Below are 25,234 nucleotides of genomic sequence, written 5' to 3' on the forward strand. Positions count from 1 at the left end.
ACGTGAAATCCCTGTTCAGTAGTTAATACATGTATGTCAAGTTTTATCGTATAGATCGGCCGCTTTGGGTAAAACATGCATATCGTAACAATGTGTTCTGTATGCAGTAGCCAAGTTTATCTGTGTTTGTGAATAATTTTGATAATGAAGATGAATCCTCGTGTTTTTTTGCCCCAAACGTTATTATTGCTTTCTTATCAGACAACCCATGTCACTCGTACATTGAATTGGTAATATCCCTACTGCACTGGGACTTCGATCATGGGGAGAGCGTATGCACTGACTTGTCTTTGGCTCAAAATCGCTATACTTGTAGATCCGAGACCACAGTTTCACTGAGAGGATACAGTTGGGACTCAATGTGTTCTTTCCGTGCATTCATAAAGGAACTGTTAATTATGTCGAAACGTGTGTCTTTGCGACTACGCCACCCAGTCTGCAGAACTGGTGAAGTCCCAGCTGGAACCATTATTGTCACATTGAGCCAAAGATGATGTGACTTTTCACTGACAGTATCAGTCTTTACACCCCAGGGTATAGGCCTACATTTTAAACAGCATCCAGTCACTACATTGGACAGTTTCAAGTGACAATCAGTTGATTCAGTTGATTTGTAAGGTAGTAAAACCTTCACCCAGTGTTCTATCATCGCAGAGGTACGCGGCTGGTTGACGCTCAGACTGCGAGACACTCATACTGAGTACATATTAACGTTACCCTCGTATTTTTGCAGCTGGATGTATAACTGTGGCGTTCTGGTTCAGTGAGACTGTCTAGCTGTGGGACGGAAGCAGACGGACACACCAAATCATGGAGCCTGCTGATAACTTGTATGAGTTGGGGTACGACAACCATACATGGAGCCTGCTCCAGGACGCGAACCCTTCATCCATGGTTAACCTGTCACACCCACAGACGACCCTGCCAACCGCCAGGGATACTCCACACCCACCTCTCTACATCCTCGTCATCACGACGGTGGTATGTGTCTTCGAATTCGTCATTGGGATTATCGGTAACTTGTTAGTGGCCGTGGTGATTTGGAAAAACAAAGACATGAGAAACTCGACAAATTTTTTTCTCCTGAACTTGAGTGTGGCGGATCTGCTGGTGATAGTCGTGTGTATGCCTTCTGCTGTCATGGAATTACATGCCCGTGATTACTGGTACCTCGGCGAATTTATGTGTAAGTAATCTCCTAATCTCATATGCCATATACCTTGAAACAGTCTGGTCCAGCTTTTCTGCATACATTAACAACTGTAATAGCGGAGAAAAATAAGTCTTCTGTCTGTGAGAAGAAACAAATTTCCTTTCTCTCTTTAACATGTAATAAGGAACGGATAAAACGTTCTATTTAAAACACGGTTTAGTATAAATCAACTATTTTTTTCATATCCAATCTTTCTGACCACATTCTGTACTTTTTATTGCATTTGTAAATTTTAAGGATAGTCTCGTAAACGAAACAGTATACCATACACCAAATAGGTCGTACGGTTTGGTTTCTCACAAGAGTAGTGCCTAAAGGCTGCAGTACATTTGTATATAACTAATTATAACCCTCATGACATGTACAAAATTGCTATTACTTTTTTTTTAAGACAACTACAATTTTACATCTTTTTCAAGTCACTTGATGTAAACTGCATTCACCCTAAATTGTCTTTTTTTCTTCATCATTTTTAATAGCTTTCTTAATTTCTGCATGTAAACTATTTGTTTCCTGTCGCGATACAAACTTTCTCACAATGCTGGACACCACTAAATGGATACTGGCACTATGGCAAACAGTTTTATAATAAACACTTCTGTTCTCAAGGAGAGTTCTTTACCGAATCGCGGTTGAGGTAGGAGTAAGGTATATTATATATCAAGCGATGGGGAAAGTGAATAATTGGATCTATTCATTTATTTATGGGGAACAGTTTTATGGGTTGTCTAAAGATACGACTGCATATGGAATCAGTGAATGTGACTTAACGTCAAAAAAGCACTTGCTGTAGAGAATTTAGTCTAGTGATTATTTGGACATATTACTTCCTTCGATCATTCCTCCGCCCCAGTCTCTTCAATCCTCTCATTATATACCCTCTTAGGGCTGTAATACGTCTCGCTTTATACTTGTCACGCAACCTACTCATTCCGAGGTGCGAGTTCTTTTATCCTAACCAGTTCGACACCTTTAGTAATGATGTCCAGTGTATCTCAAAACAGTCGATTTCAGGTCAAGCGAATTGTCTGAAATGGTTTTGGCAAGATGCGCTTTTTGTTTGGCTCTAATTCCACAGCGGCGTCTTTTGGTGAGACACAACACTACCTACAAATTACTCGAATCGCAGTGTGTGGTTCCAAGTGACTTCGAATTACATCCACAAAGAAGCCTACATGTGCTATCTCATCTGAGTACCAAAGGGTTTTATGTATGATAAGATTGTAGCTTGCAAGATTGCAAAAATGTACCCCTGATACCACGGCGAAAATTTGTTACAATATCTATCCAGCGATTTGACATCTTATCATTTAACACATGCCAAAGTTACTCAGTCGTTGTTGCCAAGTGTTAGGAACTCACCATAATTTGTATGATGAATGTTACCTCTTAAAGCGCTGAAAGAAATGTTGGATTATCTTGACGGCAACTCCCCTTCGGGTTCTATCAGCTGAACTTCAGATCTAACATGAACATTTTTCAGATGTCTCGCCCGAATGTTTATTCCATGCAGGGTATCTGAGCTCATTATAATGGCATTTAATCACTCTTTCGATTAAATTTTAAGTTGGGATTGTTTGATTAAATGTTTCGCGTCCAGCTTTTCGTGCTGAGAACGTTTCATGTTGCAGATTATCTTGACATGCGCTTAATTATTTACGGAAGTTGTGCCTGGAAAAGGGGCTTACAGTAACGTAGCTGTGATCTGGTGGGCTTATCTTGTGTGTGAAAAATGTATGGCTTTCTCTGTGTCCAGTTGTTTGCAGATAGCCCTATCGACTATCTACAAGACAAGTTGGGACGATGGACCACAACGCTTTATTGTCAAAATGAAATCAATGTGTAGGAGAGGATAGCCACCGGTTGTTGGTGTAATTTTAAATTTTATGTGATTTTTATAAATTATTATTCATCAGAGTGTGTTATACTTGTGAATAGCCTATAAATAGGAATAATGACATTATTCCGGTGGGAATTCCGGTTCTATCCCTAACAATTAAGTCTTACATTTCCCACTGACGTATGAAAAAAGCATAACATATTTCTTTCCAATAATGTTTAAATTCTTGTATGACGATATTAACGATGTGATTTTCATGTCGCATGAGAAACCGTTCATACACTCATGTCTCTTGATTAAAGCTGTCTGTACCGAAGAAAAAGTTAATTTTCAACAAAGAGAGATAGTCGTTCTGTGGAAGGAAGTTTGAACTGCTGTCGCTAATGTGTCCTCCAAAATGCGGCTTTTGTACACGGCTGTCCACTGTTACGTTTGTTTCACGTATTTCCATGTACTGTGATGTAAATTACGGATATTTATAGCCAGGAGGATTGGGAAAAAAGTTAACAATGACCTAGAAATAATCGTTTTCTGGGTGTTTATATCAATATGTAAATAAGTTTTCTAATCCGTGCCTTTTTTTTCCAAGAAAATTTTTTTTAAGCTGTTGTATATGTGTGGTGATGCGGGTGTGGTCTTGGAGGATGTACAAACTCCAGTCCACTGATATAACAAGCTAGGTCTTAATGTCTTACACTTGCTCATGTTTAAGTCAGATTCGATACTAGTGTCACAAAAAGGGCAACAATTATAAATATTTGCTGGTGGACTAAGCACACCGCCACCCACCCTTCCCGATTCCGGGGCCCTATGCATTGATTTCATATTATTGATTATTAAAAGTGATAGCAACGCAGCATTTTGAATAATTCTAGCTTACTGGTGTTTACCAAGTTGACAAGTTGAATTCACTGTATTTTTTCTACTGGCTCTGCTTAAGCCATGGTGCTAGTTGGCGCTTAGTTTGCTACTATTTAAGCATTTACCTGAACAGTTGGAACAAATCTCCAACTGGCTGAGGCTATATTTTACTGGTAACGTATAAACATTGACCAACTACCACACAATCCTCGCTGCTCTGGCTTTACTCTTTAAGCTTTAGTCTTTATATTACTTACCTTTGGCATCTTCATTACCTGGCGGCAGACAAGTGGTCATCAACGAACGTTCTGCTGCGCAAACAGTTACACGAGCATCGCAATCCGCTTACTGTCACCAATTGCGGATGTCCAAGGCCGAGAATGAACCCGTCCCTAGTTTAAACGCCATTTGCATTAGGTTACAGTACGTAGGAAGGTCTGTATGCAATCTGCGGATGGTCGTGGGTTTCCCCCGGGCTCTGCCCAGTTTCCTCTGGCCAAACAATTAAATCAAACAAATATTAGGCTACCAAAGGTCATTTTACCTTTCCACATTAGGGGACAATTTTATATATAAGCAGTGGCATTTGTATCATGTGACCTGAGCTATACAGTGAGTGGATCGTTATGCATTATTTTGGTGCAGATATGCATGCTGTAGGTAAAGGTACATTGTCACCACCGTATTGCTCGTGTGCATCTGTCCTGTTAGTATGTTGTCACCACCGCATTGATCCTGTTGATACATTGTCACCACCGAATTGCTCGTGCATATGTCCTGTTAGTATGTTGTCACCACCGTATTGCTCATGTGCATGTGTCCCGTTAGTATGTTGTTACCACCGTATGGCTTGGGCGCATCTGTCCTGTTGGTATATGGTCATCACCGTATGACACATCTATCCTGTTGATACATTGTCGCCATCGTATTGCTCGTGTGTATATGTCCTGCTGGTACATTGCTGGTGTGCATCTGTCCTGTTGGTACATTGTCACCACCGTATTGCTCATGTGCATGTGTCCCGTTAGTATGTTGTTACCACCGTATGGCTTGGACGCATCTGTCCTGTGGGTATATGGTCATCACCGGATGACACATCTATCCTGTTGATACATTGTCGCCATCGTATTGCTCGTGTGTATATGTCCTGCTGGTACATTGGGATATTATCGTCTTTGTATTGTTCATTTGCATCCATTTATCATAGTATCATGCCGCCACCGTATTGCTTTTTTGCATCTCAATATTCTGAAGGAATTATTTTAAAATGTTATTTCTTTCTCAAAGCAAGAAATTATCTGTACCTTTCTGCGATGATGCGGGTTTATTCTCTTTTACAAAATACAATTATTATGGAAAAAGTACTGTATGTGTACTGTCAACTGCATGTGGATTCATATGAACTCAAAACGTCTCATTGAAGAACTAAACGCTGAATTACACATAACGTATAAGGACTCTTCACTTGGGTTGTCAACTCTCTATAATATTATTCATCACAAAAACTTGGTTGATAATTGTTTATTTAACTGAATTTTATCATTAATTGTTTCCGTCATCGCTACATTAACGTTAAGACAATAAAGCCGTCTTCAGCGCCACTACACGCATTCATGGGATGTCTTTGTTCAATGGGTTGCATGAATTTCTCATCAGTGACATCTGTGTGAAAGGGGAAACCATATATCAAAAGAGTATTGGTATTCCAATCGGTACACTCCCAAAAACTCGCTTAGGCAAGTTAAAACTTTACCTGTTCTCGTAAGAATACGTCTATATGCGGATGTTGGTCAAGAATAATCTTTATGAAACTCGATCATTTTGCTTATCTGCCAGCTTTGAACAACATGTATATTGGAAACGCTTTTGGAGATACATAAACAACTTTGCTGGTGTTAAAAGAATCTCCAGATTCTCTAGACGTTTCCCTGTCACCCCGACTTTACGACTGAGGGATAGTTTCGATTTTGAGGATGTGAATTATGCTTATACTTAGATAACAGTAATGAAGGGTCTTGAATATATCTAGATTTACAGCATTTGTTAGATCCTGTTTTTGTGGGGGCGAATTCAATGTCACAATTCATTACTGCAGACACTAGTTTGAGAATATTCCATCAAACGCCTTCACTCTAGATCTCTTCAACTTTACAATGAGTACGGTTCTCTTGCTGGAAGTGTACCTGAAAACTATGAAATTTACAGTTGTATTTCTTGTTTAATAAATTACAAACGAGCATAGTCACGATCTGCATATGGGTTTAGTTCATTTAGCTAGACCATTCCTTGCGTCTTTCCATTATTGTTGAAAACTGCTGTCTGCTTCTCTTTGCATGAATCCGTCTTAATTTCTTACATTATACACTTTCCTAGTTACAGTCTTTTGGAATTGGTTAACGGCTCATATAAAAGTGTTTGTTTCGACTTCCCGGTTCTCGTCTGTTGACATATTCTGTCCGCCGTATTGCTTAGACGCGTTTGTTCTGTTCGTATATTGTCACCGTCTTTTTTTTTGGCGCATTTATCTTGTTTGTATATTGTCACCACCGTGACAATATGGCTTGGGCATATGGCCTGTTGGTATACTGTCACCACCGTATGGCTTGAGCGCATATGTCCTGTTGGTATACTATCACCACTGCATGGCTTGTGTCCTGTAGGGATACTGTTACCAGATACACATTTTATTATCGACGATTTGCACAAAAATGAGACGGCTACTACCACAGTACACAACTTGAATACGGATTTCAGTCATTTGCCTAAAACATACCTTGCGCTTTCACAACATCATTGAAATCTGTGGACTGCTTATCTTTGCACGATTCAGTCCTAATTTCGTACTTTATATACTTTATTAGTTCTTTGGATGTTTGTGATAGACCTCGATTTGGGAAATGGCGTTGAGATTATTGATCTGGAACGTCCATATTTGTTGGCGGCTGATATACGAATGTTTGCTTCCAAGCATAGATCCGTCAGACAGGTGACAAATGCTTTTCAAAAAGACTGACATTGTTTTGTCGTCATGAAAGCATAGACATAAATATTTCTTACGGAACTAACATTCGTCTTACTTTGTTAGAACGTATAAGAATATAAAGCCCATCCATCTTGATGGTCAACTGTAAATTTTTTGTGTTCTTCATCATACAGATGACATATACCCTTGCAGACAGAATGACAGTCTTCGCTAATCAATAAGATCAATGTTTAATAAAGAAATAATATTTATATTAATATTCTGATTTCTTCAGAAAGTGCAAAATGTCAGCCCAAGCTATCACAATTTTCCACTGTAATCATTTCTTCTAAGACTAAACCCAGCTGGCCTATCCTGAAGCCTCGGTTAGCACTTCTGAGCAACATAAGTCAATCTTCTTTCTAATGCCATATCTTTACCTCTGGTTGTACCCGACATCAAACGACTTTGACAAAAACAGTCTGCTGATATTAGCTAATTCGCTGATATTTTTAAGAGCTATTGAAAATGATAACCGCAAGCGCGAGGGGTGTTAAGAGGGAGGGGGCCATCTTAAAATATCCAAAAAAACATAGATGATCAATTAGATTTTGTGTTTGCCGATAAATTTATAGCCAGAAGTTGTCTCTCTATCATTGATCAGAAGAAGAAAGGATGATAACTTTGAAGTACGGCGTTAAACCCCAAGCAATCACAATCAATCGAACTTGAATAAAGACTTTAAGACACTTTAATGATTTTTCAGAATTTTGTAATTTTAGGATTTCTTTGTGATATATTCAGGCTGCAGGTGGTCGTGGGTTTCCCCCGGGCTCTGCCCGATTTCCTCCCATCGTAATGCTGGCTGCCATCGAATAAGTGAAAATGGCGTAAAAGACCAATCAAATCAATAAGTAATACATTCGGGCCTGGCAGATTCCCTTATAATAAACTGACGGCCAAAAGAAACTTTACGACTCCGTGAGCTAAAGAAGAAATTTAAATATCATTCAACTACCACTGAAAAGAGTATGCTTTTCCTTGCAGGTGCATGCCATAAAAAATTCTAATATGTACTTCAAATTGATAAATTATAATTGAAGTCAGGGCCAAAATCCGCTGTGGGCGACTCCATTTTGCCCAAGAACCTCTGTGTTAGGAGGAGAATTGCCGTCGGAAACCGCCGAAGTGCAGTTCGTACACCAGAACTCTTCTTCCCAGAAGGTAAGGAACAGTACGGTTGGTTTACCGCTTGACGATCGGGAAACCGGAATGTTGGACGTAGGTTCCGAGTTTACACGAACAAGCCGGCAGTTTTAACGACTCTCATTGGCTGAGAGGCAACACACCCCCAGCATAAATTACAGGGTATTAAGATGGAGGAGGCGATGGAGGAGGCGATTTATGCCAGCTTTGCCGTTTTTAGGCTTTACGTGTTTGGCGAGGAAAAATGGCAAAATTATGCAGCAGGCACCACCAGATACAAAAAGTGTGCTCATTTCAGTCTATAGTGTCATGTTTTTAGGTTTTTCTTCTCCTTTAAATTTAACCAGCCTTTTCAGCAAATTAATACCAAATTATTGCAGGAAAACATTGTGGAAACTTATTCCCATGTGCGACAAGTGTCATATACGTCCACACGAATTTGTTTTGAGACAACGAAGAAAGTTGAAAAATCACGTGACCCATGGATGGCCGCAACTGCACATGTAATAAGTGTACAAAAACCTTACACACAGTGTGTTGGACTTGCACACTGACTAAAAACCAAGTAGTGCCTCGATTGACTCTAGAACAATGCGAGAGGGCCCTGGGTATTGTATCAATGGGAGCCACCCATTCCCAAATTGCAAAGACCTGTTTAACTGTGTCAAACTTAACAGACAGACAGGGCAGACATCGGACAGGCCAAGAAAATGCAGGCCTTGGGTAACTACGCCCAGAGAAGACGGCTACCTGCGCACCTTAAACCCGAGGAACCGCTTCCTGACAGTGACGTCATCGTCAATCAATGCCTTAGGTCATCGGGTTAGTCGGCAGACCGTGTCCAGGAGACTCAGTGCTCACGGAATTAGGGCCTATCGACCATTCAGAGGGCAGTTGTTGACAATCGAACATCGTCCGCGAGAGGTTTCGATGGGCTCGAATTGTACGCCGTTGGCAGCGACGTGTTGTTTTCACGGATGACAGCCGCTTCTGCCTGTTCCGGTCCGATGGCAGACAGCGAGTTTACCGTCGAAGAGGCGAACGAACGGCTGCATCATGCGTCCAGGAGGTGGTTTGGTGGCGGCAGCGTGATGGTGTGGGATGGGATTTGTGGAGAGGAACGGACACCACTGGTCCTCATCTACGGGAACCTAACAGCTCAACGTTACGAGGATCAAATTCCACGTCCTGTTGTCCTGCCATTCCTTCAACAGCAGCCACGTGGTGTCCTGTACCAGCATGACAACGCCAGACCCCATACACCTCGAATTGTGCAGAACTTCCTGAACGCCAACGACGTCAACGTTTTCTCGTGGCCTGCACGTTCCCCAGATATGTCTCCCATAGAACACCTTTGGTATGTCATGGGTCATCGAGTAAGACAACGGCCACACCTTGCAGCCAACCGACAAGAACTGACGTTCGCTCTCCAAGATGAATGACAACGAATCCCACGTCATGTCATCAGACGACTGACTTTTTCTATGCGTCGGAGAGTTTTTGCATGCATTGAAGCAAGGTGTGGCCACACACGATATTGGTTGGTTTTGATATTGACTGATTTTAAAAATAATCAACCTTTTGTGTCACTCTGCCCAATGTTAACCAAGATGGAATGGCTATTTTCTACACCTTGTTCTGTTTGTTCACTTAAAAATGATTTGAGGGCTTATTTGTCTGTTCTTACTCAAGACTTTCAATATCTAAAGTCATTGGTCTTTTCAATATATTAAACTTCAGTCATCCTGTTTTTTGCTTTGGAAAAATAAATTGATTTGAAGTCTTTGTAAAGTTTCTTTTGGACGTCAGTTTAGTTCAGTACGTTGACGATCTGCATTTGACAGATGTCAAACTAGTACTGCTCTATTTGACTTGTGACATTTTAGATGAGTTATTTTAATTTGTGGTTTGTTTGACCTGTACAAAGGATGTAATCGAGCAAAATATAAACAGAATTTAAAGAAGATTTTTCTTTGTATACCTACCTTTATCTTGGTATTTGTGACCTTTTGAGCAAAACACGATTATTATATGAAAACGGATACGAAATAGTGATGTACCTTTTAAGAGAAGAAACTCCATTACTGCTATTGTTTTTAGGGCTTTGGTGGCAATAATGGGCCTACAGCTCTCATGTGAACCTTTGGGTCGTCTTACATGAAATTCGCTCTAAAATCGCTTGGCATCCGGAAATATATAATACACATTCAGCATGGTTTTCAGGTGAAAATCTGGTTCACATGTGTGAAACGTCGTCAGGTGTTTGCCAAATCCAGACAGTTTATTTCATTCATGAACCTAAACGTATAAGTGAAAATATTCTTAAAAAGGTGTTAAACCTCACCATTCAAGCCGTATATTATGCAAGGCTCAGAGAATTGGAACTTTCCAAGTTTTCGTGAACATTGAACGTCATTTAAATCTGACCAGATATGAAAACAAAATAATCCGCAATATAAAGTTTGACTCGCTCGAAATCATCCCCGCTCGCTCTCAAGTCCCCTGACTGTTTAAAGGTTTATTCTTATCCTCAAAAGGAACTATTCTTATCCTCAAAATATAATTCTTATCCTCAAAGGCAACTATTCTTATCCTCAAAAGCAACTATTCTTATCCTCAAAACATGAATTGCAAAATGATTCAGAAAATACTGGAACATGGATGATTATCACAAAACCCTAAACCATCATCCCCCAAGTGTGTCAATACTCACACGCATGAAGAACGTGTTTTTGTTCAAGGCCAGAAGTAGACTTCTGCACTGGGGGAATAGTTTTGGGGTATTTTCTTGAAGAAACTGGGTGACTCATCTAGAAGCCGGAAACAAACTGGATGTGAAAGTCCAGGTGTACTCAGCAATATTATACAATAACGAGCGAAGCCTGTTGATAAAATGTATGTAAATCTTTATTAATGTTATATTATAGGTTTTGGATTGCTGCCGAACAGTGCAGGTGTCCAACTGAAAGGCAGTCTTGTAGATTCCTACTCGTTCGCCGAAAGTAAGATTATTCAACCGAAAGAAAAAATAGGTGCAAGAGAAAAAACTTTGCATCATCTATCTTTTATTTTGAGGTTTTCGATTCATCACCCCAAATGCATGTTGGCGATTGTCACTTTAGCTGTCAGTGTTAACTGATGCACCAGATCTTACCCGACTGATGATCCCTTCTGAACAGACCTCGCCTGTGTAAAAAACAAAACAACAACTAGCTGGAGGTCTCGCAGTGAAATTAGCAGTTGTCCTCCATTCTTAATATGGGATGGTTGTTGCAATGCCGCGAGCCCACCGTCTTCTCTACAGGAGGCAGTGAAGGTTTTTAGGACTTGATTGTGATAAAAGAGCTTGTCATGGATGTCAATCGATTCAACAATTCAATGGAACGCCCCCCATTAGAAAAAAAATTCAAGACGATGCCACGTTGACCGATGTCATTTAACTCCATGAATGAGGTCCGATCTATCTTGGTATCTGGTACTGTTTTTGACGTTAGATTTACTCAAAGTATGAATTTACCTCTTGCATCGAGTAAAGACTGAATATCAGACATTTCGGTATAGACTGTAGCAATAAAACGAAGCAATGGAATTTGGTTCAGCTGTCATGTTACCCAAACCAATGCACGCAATACACAGAGTTGGGCGTGAAGGACAGGACTTTTCTTGAAGACATGTCCTGCTCATCCTGTTACTGTACACTTTAGCACTGTACTCTGTGGAACTGGTCTCTTCGAATGTACTGAATGGTACTGTAGTTAAACGTAACTAATGTAAGACATTAAGAATAGTTTCCAATAAATTACCTGAATTCAGACTTAGTGGCGAGGCTGGGTGAAGTTAACGTTTGTGATATTGCGTGTCAAACAACAGTTTGAAGCTCTGACAGAAATGCAAATAAATCCCATGGATTGTCACAATGTGGTAGATAATTTGGTTCAAGGTGTAAGTTTTCAGAAAGAAAGCGTGTTGATAACTGAAAGCAAGGAAAATGCTGCCATTTTTTACATCTAAAACTATTGTCTTTGATTCCAACTGACAGAGACAGTAACTTGAACGTATTTTACCGCCACCCTCAGTTTCTTTCAGATTGAGATCTATGGCGTGTAAGTGGAAATGAAGGCAAGGTGTTTGAAGTTGTAACTTCTCGGAATTCATCGTAAATCTGTCCAGTATCACCCGCTAGTGACAGTTATACAGTGTGATGTAACACCGAGGACATAAGGTCCTTGCCGGATTTGAGTTGTACTGTTGTCTAATCTGCTGACAAGCCTAACAGTTTTTTTGACCGTCTCACACAGCACCATATTTTTATCGTCCTCTCTGTCCAGTTAAATTTTTGTCAATGCTGTATTCAAAAATAGACAAACTTTGATTAGATGGTTAAGGTTAAGGCAAGGTTTTTAATTTAATTTGCCGTTGCCGACTAAACCTTAATGAAGCCTCGCACGTTGTTAATGACATTGTTTTCACGGCTGCAGATGTTAACAAGATTTTCGATGCTCTGTACTCATCGTTTGTCTTCATTAAGGTTCACTACCTTTTGCAGCCTTGGATGTAAATCTAATATTTTCCGATAGAAACTGTTGTGTTGACGTTGGCCATGATAGTGTGAATGCGGGAGTACCGGACACCTGCTACATGTATCTACCTTCCTTGAACACTTCGTACGCAAAAGTGGAGACCAGCAGACATGGTAGAGGGACTTCAAACCAAACAAAGAAATTCAGCTATACTCGCCTTTCACAGTCGATGTTCAGTTAACAAAAGCTTTCAACATTACTTTCTGACAATATTACCAAGGCATAGCCATTTAAAGATTCTAAAGCATGACGACCAAAATAATTTGTATGTAATTACGATATGGCACAGGATTTATTTTCTTATTTGATTGTTGTTGAACGCCACAATTATACCTAACAACTTAGGAGTGCATGTACATATCCAATAAATAGGGCTAAGGATGAGAATATAGGCACATGTTCACAGCGCGGGTCATTGAATGAATCCGTTACACTAAGATTCATTTCAATATATATGCCGAATTTATTTCATCAAATAAAACAGGAAATCTCTACCAAATCTTGAAATATTTAGCCAAACCGTGTGACAATTCTGATATCTATTATTTTCTATTTTCAAGTGTGGATTAAGGAGTGCCATTACTTGGCAAATCCAACACCTTTACCTCTTCACTGACAGGTAAAATTTGTGTTCATTCTTAATGCTCCTCTTCTAATTACAGTTATTTGATAACGTGCAAGAATTGTGGCCAACAGCATGTTCTACGTGTGAATTGGTCCAGAAAATCCATTGGACAGAAATATTTAGGCATTTTTTCAATCTCCAGCCATGATTGGGATCATTTCAGCATTTAGATGATAGAATTAGTATTTCATCTGAAAATGAAACAGAGGTGGATTTTGAACCTCAAAATTCGTGGCCGTGAACTATACTAGGTGGTGGTGCTGGGTTTAGTCTTTCCATATAATACTGTGATGGTAACATCAAGCCATCCACACAATTGCGGTACAACTAATCTATTAAAATGCCTTAAACACAGAACTCGTAACCACAGAAAGGGGAATTTAATAGACATAACTGTTAGCTACAATTGCCAACAATAGCCAACATAAAATATGCACTGCATTTGAAATTCCTGAAGCAAGCAGTTACAAACGTATCAAGTGACATTCCTAAATGAAATGCTCCACCCTGTGCTGTGCGTCTGTCTCACGATGTAGCATATCTTCGGCTGTATTGTCTTGTTAATACAATTGGAACCTAACCCGAGGCCTTGATTTAATTAGCCTACCAATTTTCAATGAACCAGAGTTTCGTAGCGCTGTACCCAATTATTTTAACATTCAACAGCCAGCATGCATATTCTATGAAAATATTAAACCTGTCCCTACAAAATTACTCCCATGCTATTAAGGAGGTCGATTCGCCCACATGTACTGCCGGTGGCTACAGTCGTGGATCATCGGTTTTTACGTATGACAAATGTAAACATGAATCATGACCTAAAGAATCTCTTTATGTGAGACCCTAAGCATAAAGAGCAGAGAATTGTTCTATATTGGATCGAACAAAAAATCGAAATTTCGGCGGTGCAAAGGGTACTTGTTAAGCTGCAGAGACAGTATGTCATTGTCCCATGTTCCCGAGGACAAAACTCCTGATATTGACAAAACTCTTGATATTGACATCCTCATCTGAAAGAACTATCACTTTTAAACTCTTGTACAGAGTTAAATATGTCTACAGCAACATCTGCGTATTCTGCTAGTATATACATTTTGGAAGAACTGTTTAGCAAAGTTATCTTAGGAATGACACTTAAATATTGTTTTTCGCCACACTGATATAGGACAGCTTTATTGTATTACTGAAATACACAATATATATAAGCGTCATGTACGACGGTTTCAAGAAGTTGTACAACCATTCGTTTGTTGACCACATTGCTTAGAGTTTTACAAAGAGCGTTGAGAATTAGTTCTATAATGCTATTACAAACAATTCCGGTGTCAACTGCATGTGTATCCAGGCGTCAACTCTACTTTAAAACTCAGCATCTCACTGAAGCACTAGACGCTCTAATACACGTGCCGTATAAGGACATACTTACTTGAGATTTCTCTATTCTCTATACTGCTATTCCTCACACGGATTTAATAGATAGAATTTCATCACAAATTGTTACGGTGTTTATTAAAACCGGTCACCGCTATATTAACGCCAAAGGCAACACAGCCTTCTTCAGTTTCACTACATACAGGGGTTCCCATTCATCGGATGTGTGGATGTTCATTGAATTGCTTGAATTTCTAATTACTAACATCTATGTGATATTCGAGGAAACCATACATTAGCAGTGTTTTGGTATTCCGATGGGTACAAACTGTGCTCCCCTTTTGGCGGATCTGTACCTGTTCTTATATAAATACGACTATATGCAGAAACTATTAAGGAGTAATCCTCACCAGGCCCGATTTTTCTCATTCATTAAACGATATATTGATGATCTGCTAGCTTTAAACAATCCATATATAGCAAAAGCTGTGAAAGATATTTACCCAGCTTCGCTGGACTGAAAGGAAACCATGGACTCTTCAAATGGCGCATCTTATCCGGACCTGTATTTATAAACATACTAAAACGGTTTCCTCTCCCCCGGACTTTACAAGACGGATGGTTTCAATTTTGGCGTTGTAAATTATAAAAGCTTGGACAGTAATACACCGAATAACGTCACATGTTATTACTGTAAAAACCAAGTGTGTCAAGGGTATTTCATCAAACGGCTTCACTTAAAGTTTCTTAATTTTTACAATGAGTATAATTTTCTTGTAATTAGATGTGGACAGGGCGTCCAGAACCTCTGGCGCTCTGCTTGATGACAGTGTCTTATCCCGCTAGGGGCTGCATAAGCATGCATGATTTTCACTTTGATTGTGCATTTATTAGCAGTTGTAAGCAAAGCCCGACTGTAATACCTTTATTTGTATTCGACTTGGATTATCCACGGAGTACCAGTTGAAATTTGAATTCAAATGAAATGCCTACAGAATAACGGTTGTCTTCCATGGATCACTGATCGCTTATCTGTAACAAGTTACCAGCTTTATTGGTTGTTTATATATTATTCCTTACATATTCGTCCAGGAAATGGTGTTTTGTTTGGAAAGGAGCCTGGCGATTATCAACTAGGAACGCTCATTTAGGGTTTGCGGAATTTGACGCTTAGACACTCAAAAATTGAATCCACTTATGTCATGGCGGTCTGTTGCATGCCTTGCCAGAGGTCAACCATCGACTTTTGACAAGTAACTGATGAGTTTTCCCTCATACTGGCAAATGATCCAATAACGACGTGGACCCTTTATTGTCACCAAGGCCCCTGAGAAAATAGAGTAGGAAAGTCAGAGATACTGCAGGACTGACACGTTCCATTGCAATTAAGTGACATCTGTTATCTGAAAGTGACAGAATTCTTTACAACCAGGTTGCATGGTCTGTTTACATTGTTTTTATTTAATTTATTTATAAATGTGATGACAACACATGAATTTCATTGCATTTCTTAATCATAAGCTAGAGTGCTAAGTGTCATGTAGGCTGCTGCTTGATGGCACATATTCTTTTTCCTTGAAATTGCAGATCTCTTCTTAAAAAATCTTTTTAAGAAAGGTAGTCTTGCACATTTCCTAGAAAACAGTCGTGTTTTGTTAACCTGTGATAATCTGGCTAGACATGTGCTTGCCACTTGCACTCGCTATCTGCAATGATTGACGCTGACAACTGAAAACGGTCATCGTGACATTCACTACTTAACAGATGAGGACTACCAGCCGGCTGTTTACGATGATGGGGATGCATTTAGAGTCAGTATTTCTTTTACAGTGTTCTATTCTGAATAAGCGGCGCAAAGGTTCACGAGAACCACACCACTGCGTGTTCAAGTTCAGCTCATGCTGGCTTCCTTTCTTGCCGTTTGCGGAAGGTCTGTCAACAACCTGCGTATGGTCGTAGTTTTAGCTCGGGCTCTGCCCGGTTTTCTACCACCATAATGCTGGCCGCTGTCGTGTAAGTGAAATATTCTTGAGTATGGCGTATAACATTTATTAAATAAATAAATTAATAAATAAACAACTAACTAACTAAATAAATAAATATATTGACTAATATAGTATTTACTTTGATAGCAATAACCGATAGACGACAAAGCAGACATTCGTATTCCAGCCGTCAGCCAATATGCACTTTTCTGGTCAATAATCGCAGGGCCATTTTCCACAACAACGTTCAACACAAACCACCAAAAAAACCACAAAAGTTTATAAAGTAGGAAATTTAGGGCGGCGTCATGCAAAGAAAAACTTCTAACAGTTTCATTGATATGGACACAACGAATTTCTTGCAGAATGAAATAAATCCTTATCCAAATCGTGTACGATGTCAGCTTATATTAAAAATATGTACCTCTGTGCCAAATTTATGGCAACTATTCATATATCCAACGTGGCGATCTAGTTTAACACGATGAATATACATCCCCGAGCCGGCCAAAGTTTCCGCATGTGGAATGTGCACAGTTGTAAATGCAGCATTTGTTAGACCCTACTTATTCTGTGTGACGATTTGAATTCACACGCTATAACTAAAAAACTAGTGTGTCAAGGATTTTCCATAAAACACGTTTCAACCCTTCAATTATTGTGAGTAAGTCTGAACAATGTCCAGAATCTCTGGCGCTCTGTTTCATATATGGCTTATAATTTGGATACTGATTACAAATAGGAGCCTAGAATATTCCTTGTGTCTCCCTGAATTTTGAAGACCGGTGATTGCTTGTTTTTAGTACACAATGAGTCCTAATTTGTTACTTTATGTACGTTTTTAGTTGTTTGGTAGTTTGCGTTCGAGGTTGTTTGGGAAATTATCCTTACGATGATTAGATGGAACGGCATTACCACTCACCATTGGTATGCCAATGTCAATAACAACGCCTAGATATAATGAATCTTAAGCAAAATGGCTCATTATTCTCTGCTTGTGATATATATTATAGGGTAAACTTAATCTGCTCTATAGGATGAGCTTTGTATAGTTCTCAAATCAAAGGCAGGAATACAGATTCATGCCTCAGCCACACGCTCTCTTGCACGTTCCGACTCAATTTGTCAGTAAACTTTGGCGATTGCTGATGGTATGAGGAAGAATATGGGTACGTGTGCGTTTGTGTCATTATGTGTGTGACTACACACGTTTCTGATACAGTTCGACCTGAGAATTGGGAAATAGGGGGCTGTTTCTTAACATAGTAATAACGTTTCCCAAGATTTAAATATAACAGCTACGATCACCTTAATTTGGCCAGGGACTTTTGCCACTTTTAGATACAGCTTCCTTGGACAAATTTGATTTGTTCTCATCAGCTAGTTTCTGGCTGATTGACGTACATGTACATAATAACCACTGGCCCAAGGAGGACAACTGATGACGTTGTTCTCGAGTTATCTAAAAGTTTTAAAACGTGGAAAAACCAATGTTCGATAATTTGAATGTTCGATAATTTTAATAATGTTTTTTGATTGTCGTAGTATTGTTAGTCCTTTTACTTGGTGTTTCCTTGTGGAAGACATCTTGGAGATTTTGTTACACAAATTTGAGTTTCCCTTGTTCTCGGAAACTAAGGGAATGGATTTATGAGGTGTAAACCGAATACTCAGACAGACACCATTTCATACATATACACGAAAAGCAATCGATCGCTTCGCAGGCTTGATACTACGACTGCTGACTACTAGCTCTCGGGCAATGTTTTCGAGTACATTTCAAAGGCAGTGGGCATTTGTGCATACATATAACAATTCTTGTGTAACTCATTCAACATTAAAATTGCGAGAATTATCACATTTTGGTGTGATTAAGTCGGATGAAGGGGCTTAAAAGTAATGAAAACTATTCTGATAGGTAACAAGGCCTTCTTCTGCTTATGTGTATTTATAATAGCATTTTCTTGTCATTTCAGTTAAAAATCCCGAGGTTGGGAATATCTCGGAGCATTTCGTTATACCACCGTTGCTCTTGGATTCAGATTATCAAAGCAATATGTGGCCTGTTAATACATATTGACCTGATTGACCTTTTCGTGTGTCTATCGATTGGCAAAGATCAGGGAATCCCTAACCACAAACATGTCTGACATAAGGGGCCGTTACTCTAAGGCGGTTTGCTTAAGGTTTACTGCTATCCACGTGCTGTCTTGTCGCCTTTAAAGAGATTTCCTAAAATTTTTAATATGACAGTAACCATAATTGCATCTGGAATTGCATAATTACATCGAATAATTAATGTCTAATTGCGCATAAACCGTAGCTATACTTATCGTGTTGAACAAGATCGCCACGTTGGGCATATGAACAGTTGTTACCAATGAAATACATATTTTCATTAACGATATGATTTTAACTAGCATGGTATTCGGTTCGGATACTGGTCATTTTTCCGTCATCATTGAAAATTGTTGACTGCTTCTTGTGTAAATCCGTCCTAATTGTTTTTTACTGTCTATGCTTTCTTATTTCTTTTGGTGGTTTGTGTTGAACGTCGATAAGTCTGATATTCCAATACTCAAATACAACAAATTGTACGATTTTGCAGCGCAAAAGTATTCACAAGGCGAGCAACTCACTTTGTAGGTTTACTGTTGTGGGTGAAACGTCGGCAGACGAAATGAGGCCAGTGAGAAAATTGAATTTCTTATTTAAACCTGATATGGTTGACAGCCGTTTTGAATTCATATTCATTTTTTTTTTACAGAGGTACGTTTTTTTCCAAAAAATTCATACTCCACAAAACTTTATTTTAATAAAATACTGGTAGTGGAAGCTTACATGTAATATAGTTAACCAAAACAGGACTTCATCGTCAAGAGATTACGCCTCAGCTGAGAATACTGCTTGTGGCGTATACTTTGTATAGGCGTATGTCATCATTCAGATAGATGAATGAAACTCCGAATCAAGTAAATCCACTGCTTGGTTAGGGATTCCGTCCTAATTTCGTGCTTTTTGGTGTTATTAACTATTCGGTATTATGTGTTAAACGTCTTTTTGGGAATTGACCATGCGATTATTGACTCGTAACGTCTATTTCGGTTGAAGGCTAGTATATGAATGTCAGTTTGGACGCATAGACTTAATCGTGAAACCCACTGTATACAGTAGATAGGCTTTGCTAAGTACTCGGGGGATGCCTCTCTATACAATTGGTCAGGGTACTTATTCACAACGCATAAATGACGCTCTACCAAAGACATAAATGAGTGGTCTCACGATGTCCTGCGGCCTATTTGTATATGTATATAGCAGGACCTGATGAACCTAGTCAGTAAATGTGTCCATCAATAACCGACCTTCTCCATCCGGGCTGACCTATTCGCATCAGAGACAAGTAAGCCAAGTCGTTGCCACAGTCTATTGTCTGTCCTAATCCATCCTGATTCCCCAATGGCATTTCCAAGTGGCCACCATTCATCTATAAACCCCTGAAAGTCGGGCCGCCTGGAGGAGACAGCTTCATAAACACCCAGTATGGGTTAAATCGGGTCAGGGCTAATGTTGCTTAACGCTGTACCAGAGTAAGTTCCTAGAACTTACAGACTTATCTAGCGTCGCTTGTAATTGGTTAGCGGAATTAGTTTTTTCTTGCTCGATTGGTGCTTTTGTCTTAGCACAAGTGCTGGCCGGTTAAATTACTCTCTTTGGCCCCGTATGATATTATCGGTTAACCTCGTAGCTTGGAACAACTGATGAACATGTCACATGGCAAAAGTCATTACAATGTTCGCTAAAATGCATTTGAAATATTAAAGTGAGTTCCAAATTCCCTGTCTGTAGTAAACGCTTTTAGGGTATGCTCAAACCATAGCGTCGTGTTGATTGCTGGTAATTGGTGCATAATGAGCTTTACTGTCCCTGAAGTATACATAGTGCCACAGAAACAAAAAGTTCCGAAGAAAACATAAGAGCTGCTGGTAGATTCTACACTGTTTGGCAGGATGGCAAGCTGATAAAAAACAGTTAACCATAATTATTTACCTCTTACTCGGCGCCAGGCCAATTTAAAAATCATGTATGCTTGGAAATAGAAATGACTTAATAACACAAAATTACTTTTGGTCATTTTTTCTCTGTTTTTTCCTTTTTTTTTGTTTTTGTTTTTTCTTGGTTTGCAAGAATGTCTGTGTTTGGTTTCCTGTTTGACAAAAGCTGTCTTACCATATCGCGTGACTTGAACATTAAGCTCCAAGTCGACTCGAGGTCATCTTGCAAAATTTAGACTCTAAGTGGGTATACGTATTTGGGTACAGCAAAGCATTAAGACAGAAAGCCATTTCCTTTTGAAAAGATAATAGTGTAATTTCATCTAGAGGCAGATTGTTAATGAGACTTTCTAAGTGCCACGCCGGACTGGACTGACCGGATGAGGGAATACACGGCGACACTGGATCAGATAGCTCTGGTAGTCGCCACGGCTTATCGCCAATCTCTTTTGTTCTCCCTTTCCTCCCATGTCGGAACTGGTAACCAATCTTTTACATTTGTTACGACTAATTTTACACAAAAGAGAGGATATGACTGAAAACCAAATTGGGCCACAAACATGAAGATTACAAATTTGCTCGTGTTTCCGACTTCAGGGGAACGTGAGAATTCCGGATTAGTACAGTCACTCGAGCGATTTGATTCCAATGCTGTTCAGACATGCCGGCACCCCAAAACATGTCACGGTAAAGAAACCCACTAACAGTAAAAGTTATCCCGTGGGCCAACTACCAGTTAGCAATTCATATTCATTAGTTGATGTATTGAGGCTTCGCGTTGCTTTGATAAGGTTTTGGCTAATCTTGGATCAACAGACAGGACGATCCATCTACGAACAGCTTTCAACTGTTAATGATACAACTAGACAGTAGTCTTTATTAACCAGACGGATTTTATTGACTGATTTTACTAATACCCTTCATTGGGGCGTATTGTTGCCATATGCCCAATACACAGTTTCTCCATCAGACCACATCTCGCTTTATGCTACTGTATGTTGCTTCTAATACATATCTCTGTTGTTTGGAAATATACGATAGTACCTTCTCATGTGCCTGCTTGGGAAGTTTGGCAAGATCCTTTAAGTATATTTTATGTACCTCTGTTGAAACCTCTGTCACCGATCTAGAAGAACGATACATTTATTTCGCCAGTCAACCAGATGTACCCAATCAATGTATTCTTTTACATGTGTATATTTATTGTATATTTAACTTTGATCTCAAGAATGTTTCACTAATATGACGCAGTCGAACAAACCAATCAGAGCCGGAAAGATACCAAGATATGTCAATAGCTATCCTCAGAACCCCCCACATTGCTGAGCAGGGGGAATGGGTTCGACCTCACGACCTCATCAGTGAAGATCTAGTTGACTGTAGCAAATGGAATTTTTCACCGCACAACATCATTAGTGAAGATCTAGTGTAACTACTCTTATTTTTCAACATATCACCTCATCATTGAAGATGTGAGTTCAACTCCAGCTCATGCTGGCTTCCTCTCCGGCTGTACGTGGGAAGGTCTGCCAGCAACCTGCTGATGGTCGTGGGTTTCTCCCGGACTCTGCCCGGTTTGCTCCCACAATAATGCTGGCCAACGTCATGTAAGTGAAATATTCTTGAGTACGGCGAAGAACACCAATCAAATAAATAAATAAATAAATCAACACACGACCTCATTCTTGAAGATCTACCTGGCTGTAGATACTCAGATTTTTCAACAAGCGACCTCAATGGTGAAGATCTGGTTGTTCTGTAGCTATTAAGACGCCAGGAACACTCAGCCAAAGATATACCTTTTTTCCAAATATGAAATATAGTCCAATGATTGTATGTAGTTTAATGTGCCATCGGCTTGATACAGACAAGAACTGCGTGTTTAGTTCAGAACAAGATGACAAGTTGAACACCTTTACTTAATTGTTATTTCTCAGTACATAACGTGTAGGTATTTTATGGCTTTGAGGTGACCATCCAACTGGTAGTGTCGTAAATAGGTCTATGGCCTAATGTAATAACAGTCGTTCGCTCTAGGAGTGGCAAAAATCGCATGTTAATAAAACCTATTACAAGAAGCCCATTGAAAGCAAACACAAATAAATACATAATTCTTCCAGTTTAGAACTTACATAGATCTTCCATTTTCATCAGAAAAGGTTTTTTTCTTGTTATTAGTACATTAAAATTTGTGTGAGGTGATGCTTTCTGACATAGAGTACAGGCATTGAACCAATACATCACAGACCAGATGCGACTTACAAATATATACATCAGAGCCATTACATTATATGCAGCAAATACAAAAGTTTTTATAGTTTGTGGTAACGGTTGGACAATTCGGTGTTATTCAGCCTGGAGGCTTTGTGCATATTTTGTTAGGCTTGTGAGACTGTGTTCGGGCTGGGCATGGATGGAAAGATACGTGTGACCAGGACACAAAACTGCACTCAGCCTTTAGCCACTTGCTTTAGAATGTCAGTACCAACACAAATTGAATAATTTCGAGGACTTGGTAAACATATTAAATGACATCTAGTGGTGTAAACTTGTTGTGTAAAAGTCGTAAACTTGGTCACCCCAATGTCCGAATTAAAATGGCGAACGATTGCTTCAAGTTCGCTAAAAAGGTAAAATGAAATACATGCCGCTCGGAACTTAAACCAATGTTGTTATCGTGTTCTATACCCTATTATTTTGTGAGATGAATAGAGAGCCAAGAACACAACACATTAAAAAGACCGCTTCGCCTTTTAAAAGGTGTATATGTCTTGCAGCCTTGTTGTTGTTTGTTGAGGAAGGATTGCATCATCTAGTTAGGTGTTGCAAGACAATTGCATATTAATTTTTTTAATGAAGTTTTAAGTGAATTGAGCATCTGGTGTCATTCAGTCTTTATTGAGAAGAATAATACCGGGCTTAAGTTTTGAACTGTATTTTGAACTGTCTTACGTACAGTTTGCTATTCTACAGAAAAATGCCCATTCTAATAATCGCTGTAAAATAACATTATCATCAGGGATTTAAGCTGTATATGTATTTATACACATTAACTAGTCTCAGAATTTCTCAGAATTATTGGTCAATTAATCTCACTGGAGTTACCTCCCATTCCCTTGCCAGAGGTCACGTTTCCATTTCCGCTCAATACGATTCTTATTTATTTTCTCATGATTATGTCCACTTATCATACTTTGTAATTATGATTTTTCAGGTAAACTGGTGCCTTTCTTGGAACATTCCGTGGCACACGCTTCCGCCTTGACAATCCTGGTGATCAGCTACGAGCGCTACTTCGCCATTTGTCAGCCTCTGAAGGCCCAGTACATCTGCACGGTATCCCGGACTCTGAAGCTGATTGCCGCAGTCTGGCTCATCTCACTGAGCGCCTCCGTGCCCTTCTTCACAATTGCTCTGTTCAAGGATTCTCAGTACATGAATGGCACCCCAATTAAGGTCTGTCGGCAGCCCCTTCAAACCCCTATTCGCCGGGCTTTCATCCTTATTCTGATGGTCATCTTCTTCATCATTCCCGTCGTCGTTCTGGCCGCCCTCTATGCGCTTATCAGCAAGAAGCTATTCCGGGAAGCGATCTGCCCCGAGATGCGGATGGATAAGCGGGCCATGGCCACCCTGATGGGTCGTCGTCAGGTCGTCGTCTTGCTCCTCACCGTCGTAGTACTCTTCCTCATATGTTCCCTTCCGTGGAGAGTGCTTACCACCTGGCTCGCCTTCGCCCAAAACTCCGACGTCGAAAAGCTTGGCTTCGAGGGCTACCTGGCTTTAGTGTATTTTGCCCGTGTCATGTTTTACTTTAATAGTTGTGTGAATCCTATCATCTACAACATGGTATCCACCAAGTTTAGGCGAGCCTTTAAGATGGTCCTCATGTGCCAAAAGAGAACATTACAACGTCAGGACACAGTTACCTTCTCTACTGTGACGTCATTGTCACGTCATCATTCCAGTATCCACAGCAGCTTCAGCAATTCGTCGCTGAGAACTCAAGAGGTACACGACTCGGTGAACATGTATTATGAGGTTCCTGTGCGTGTGACTTCAGGCACGAACAGCCACACAACGCAGAGAAGGGTTGATAGTGACACGGACTTCCCTGTCACACGAACACTCATGGCCATTCCGGATGAAATCGAAACGTCTTAGACAGGTGGCTATGTGAAATTCTTTCATCATACCTATTTAGACTCGTGTTTCAAGATGAAATGTACACTGTAGCTGAGTATATTTTCACATTTATTACAAAAGCTGTACACAAGCTGTACATAATGGTAATACATGCCAAATTCCAAGCCACTTCCTTCGAAACTCTGTGTCAAAGCTTGACTCATAATAGTATAGTGAATTAAATAATGAATATTACTGTATCAGTCCTTTAAGCCATGAAGATACAAAGGTGATCATCCATTATTTTCAAATATTCTTTTTCAGTTCAATTTCAGTATGGTGTATTCATGAAGCTGCTTTCCTTCCTGTGGCGAAATATTCAGCTGCGTTACATAAGTCAATCTGCTTTGCGCG

The 25,234-nt window shown here is 39.7% G+C and overlaps 1 protein-coding gene across 1 annotated transcript; it reads left to right on the forward strand.

Moving 5' to 3' along the window:
- Nucleotides 1–810: 810 nt before the first annotated feature.
- LOC135467217 (gastrin/cholecystokinin type B receptor-like) lies at nt 811–24,859 on the forward strand. Its single transcript, XM_064744980.1, has 3 exons — nt 811–1,186; nt 11,010–11,084; nt 23,910–24,859. Exons 1-3 carry the CDS (start codon nt 811–813, stop codon nt 24,857–24,859), a joined length of 1,401 nt encoding a protein of 466 aa, XP_064601050.1.
- The last annotated feature ends 375 nt before the right edge of the window (nt 24,860–25,234 follow it).

The sequence above is a fragment of the Liolophura sinensis genome, chromosome 6 (assembly GCF_032854445.1).
Source record: "Liolophura sinensis isolate JHLJ2023 chromosome 6, CUHK_Ljap_v2, whole genome shotgun sequence".
NCBI lineage: Eukaryota > Metazoa > Mollusca > Polyplacophora > Chitonida > Chitonidae > Liolophura > Liolophura sinensis.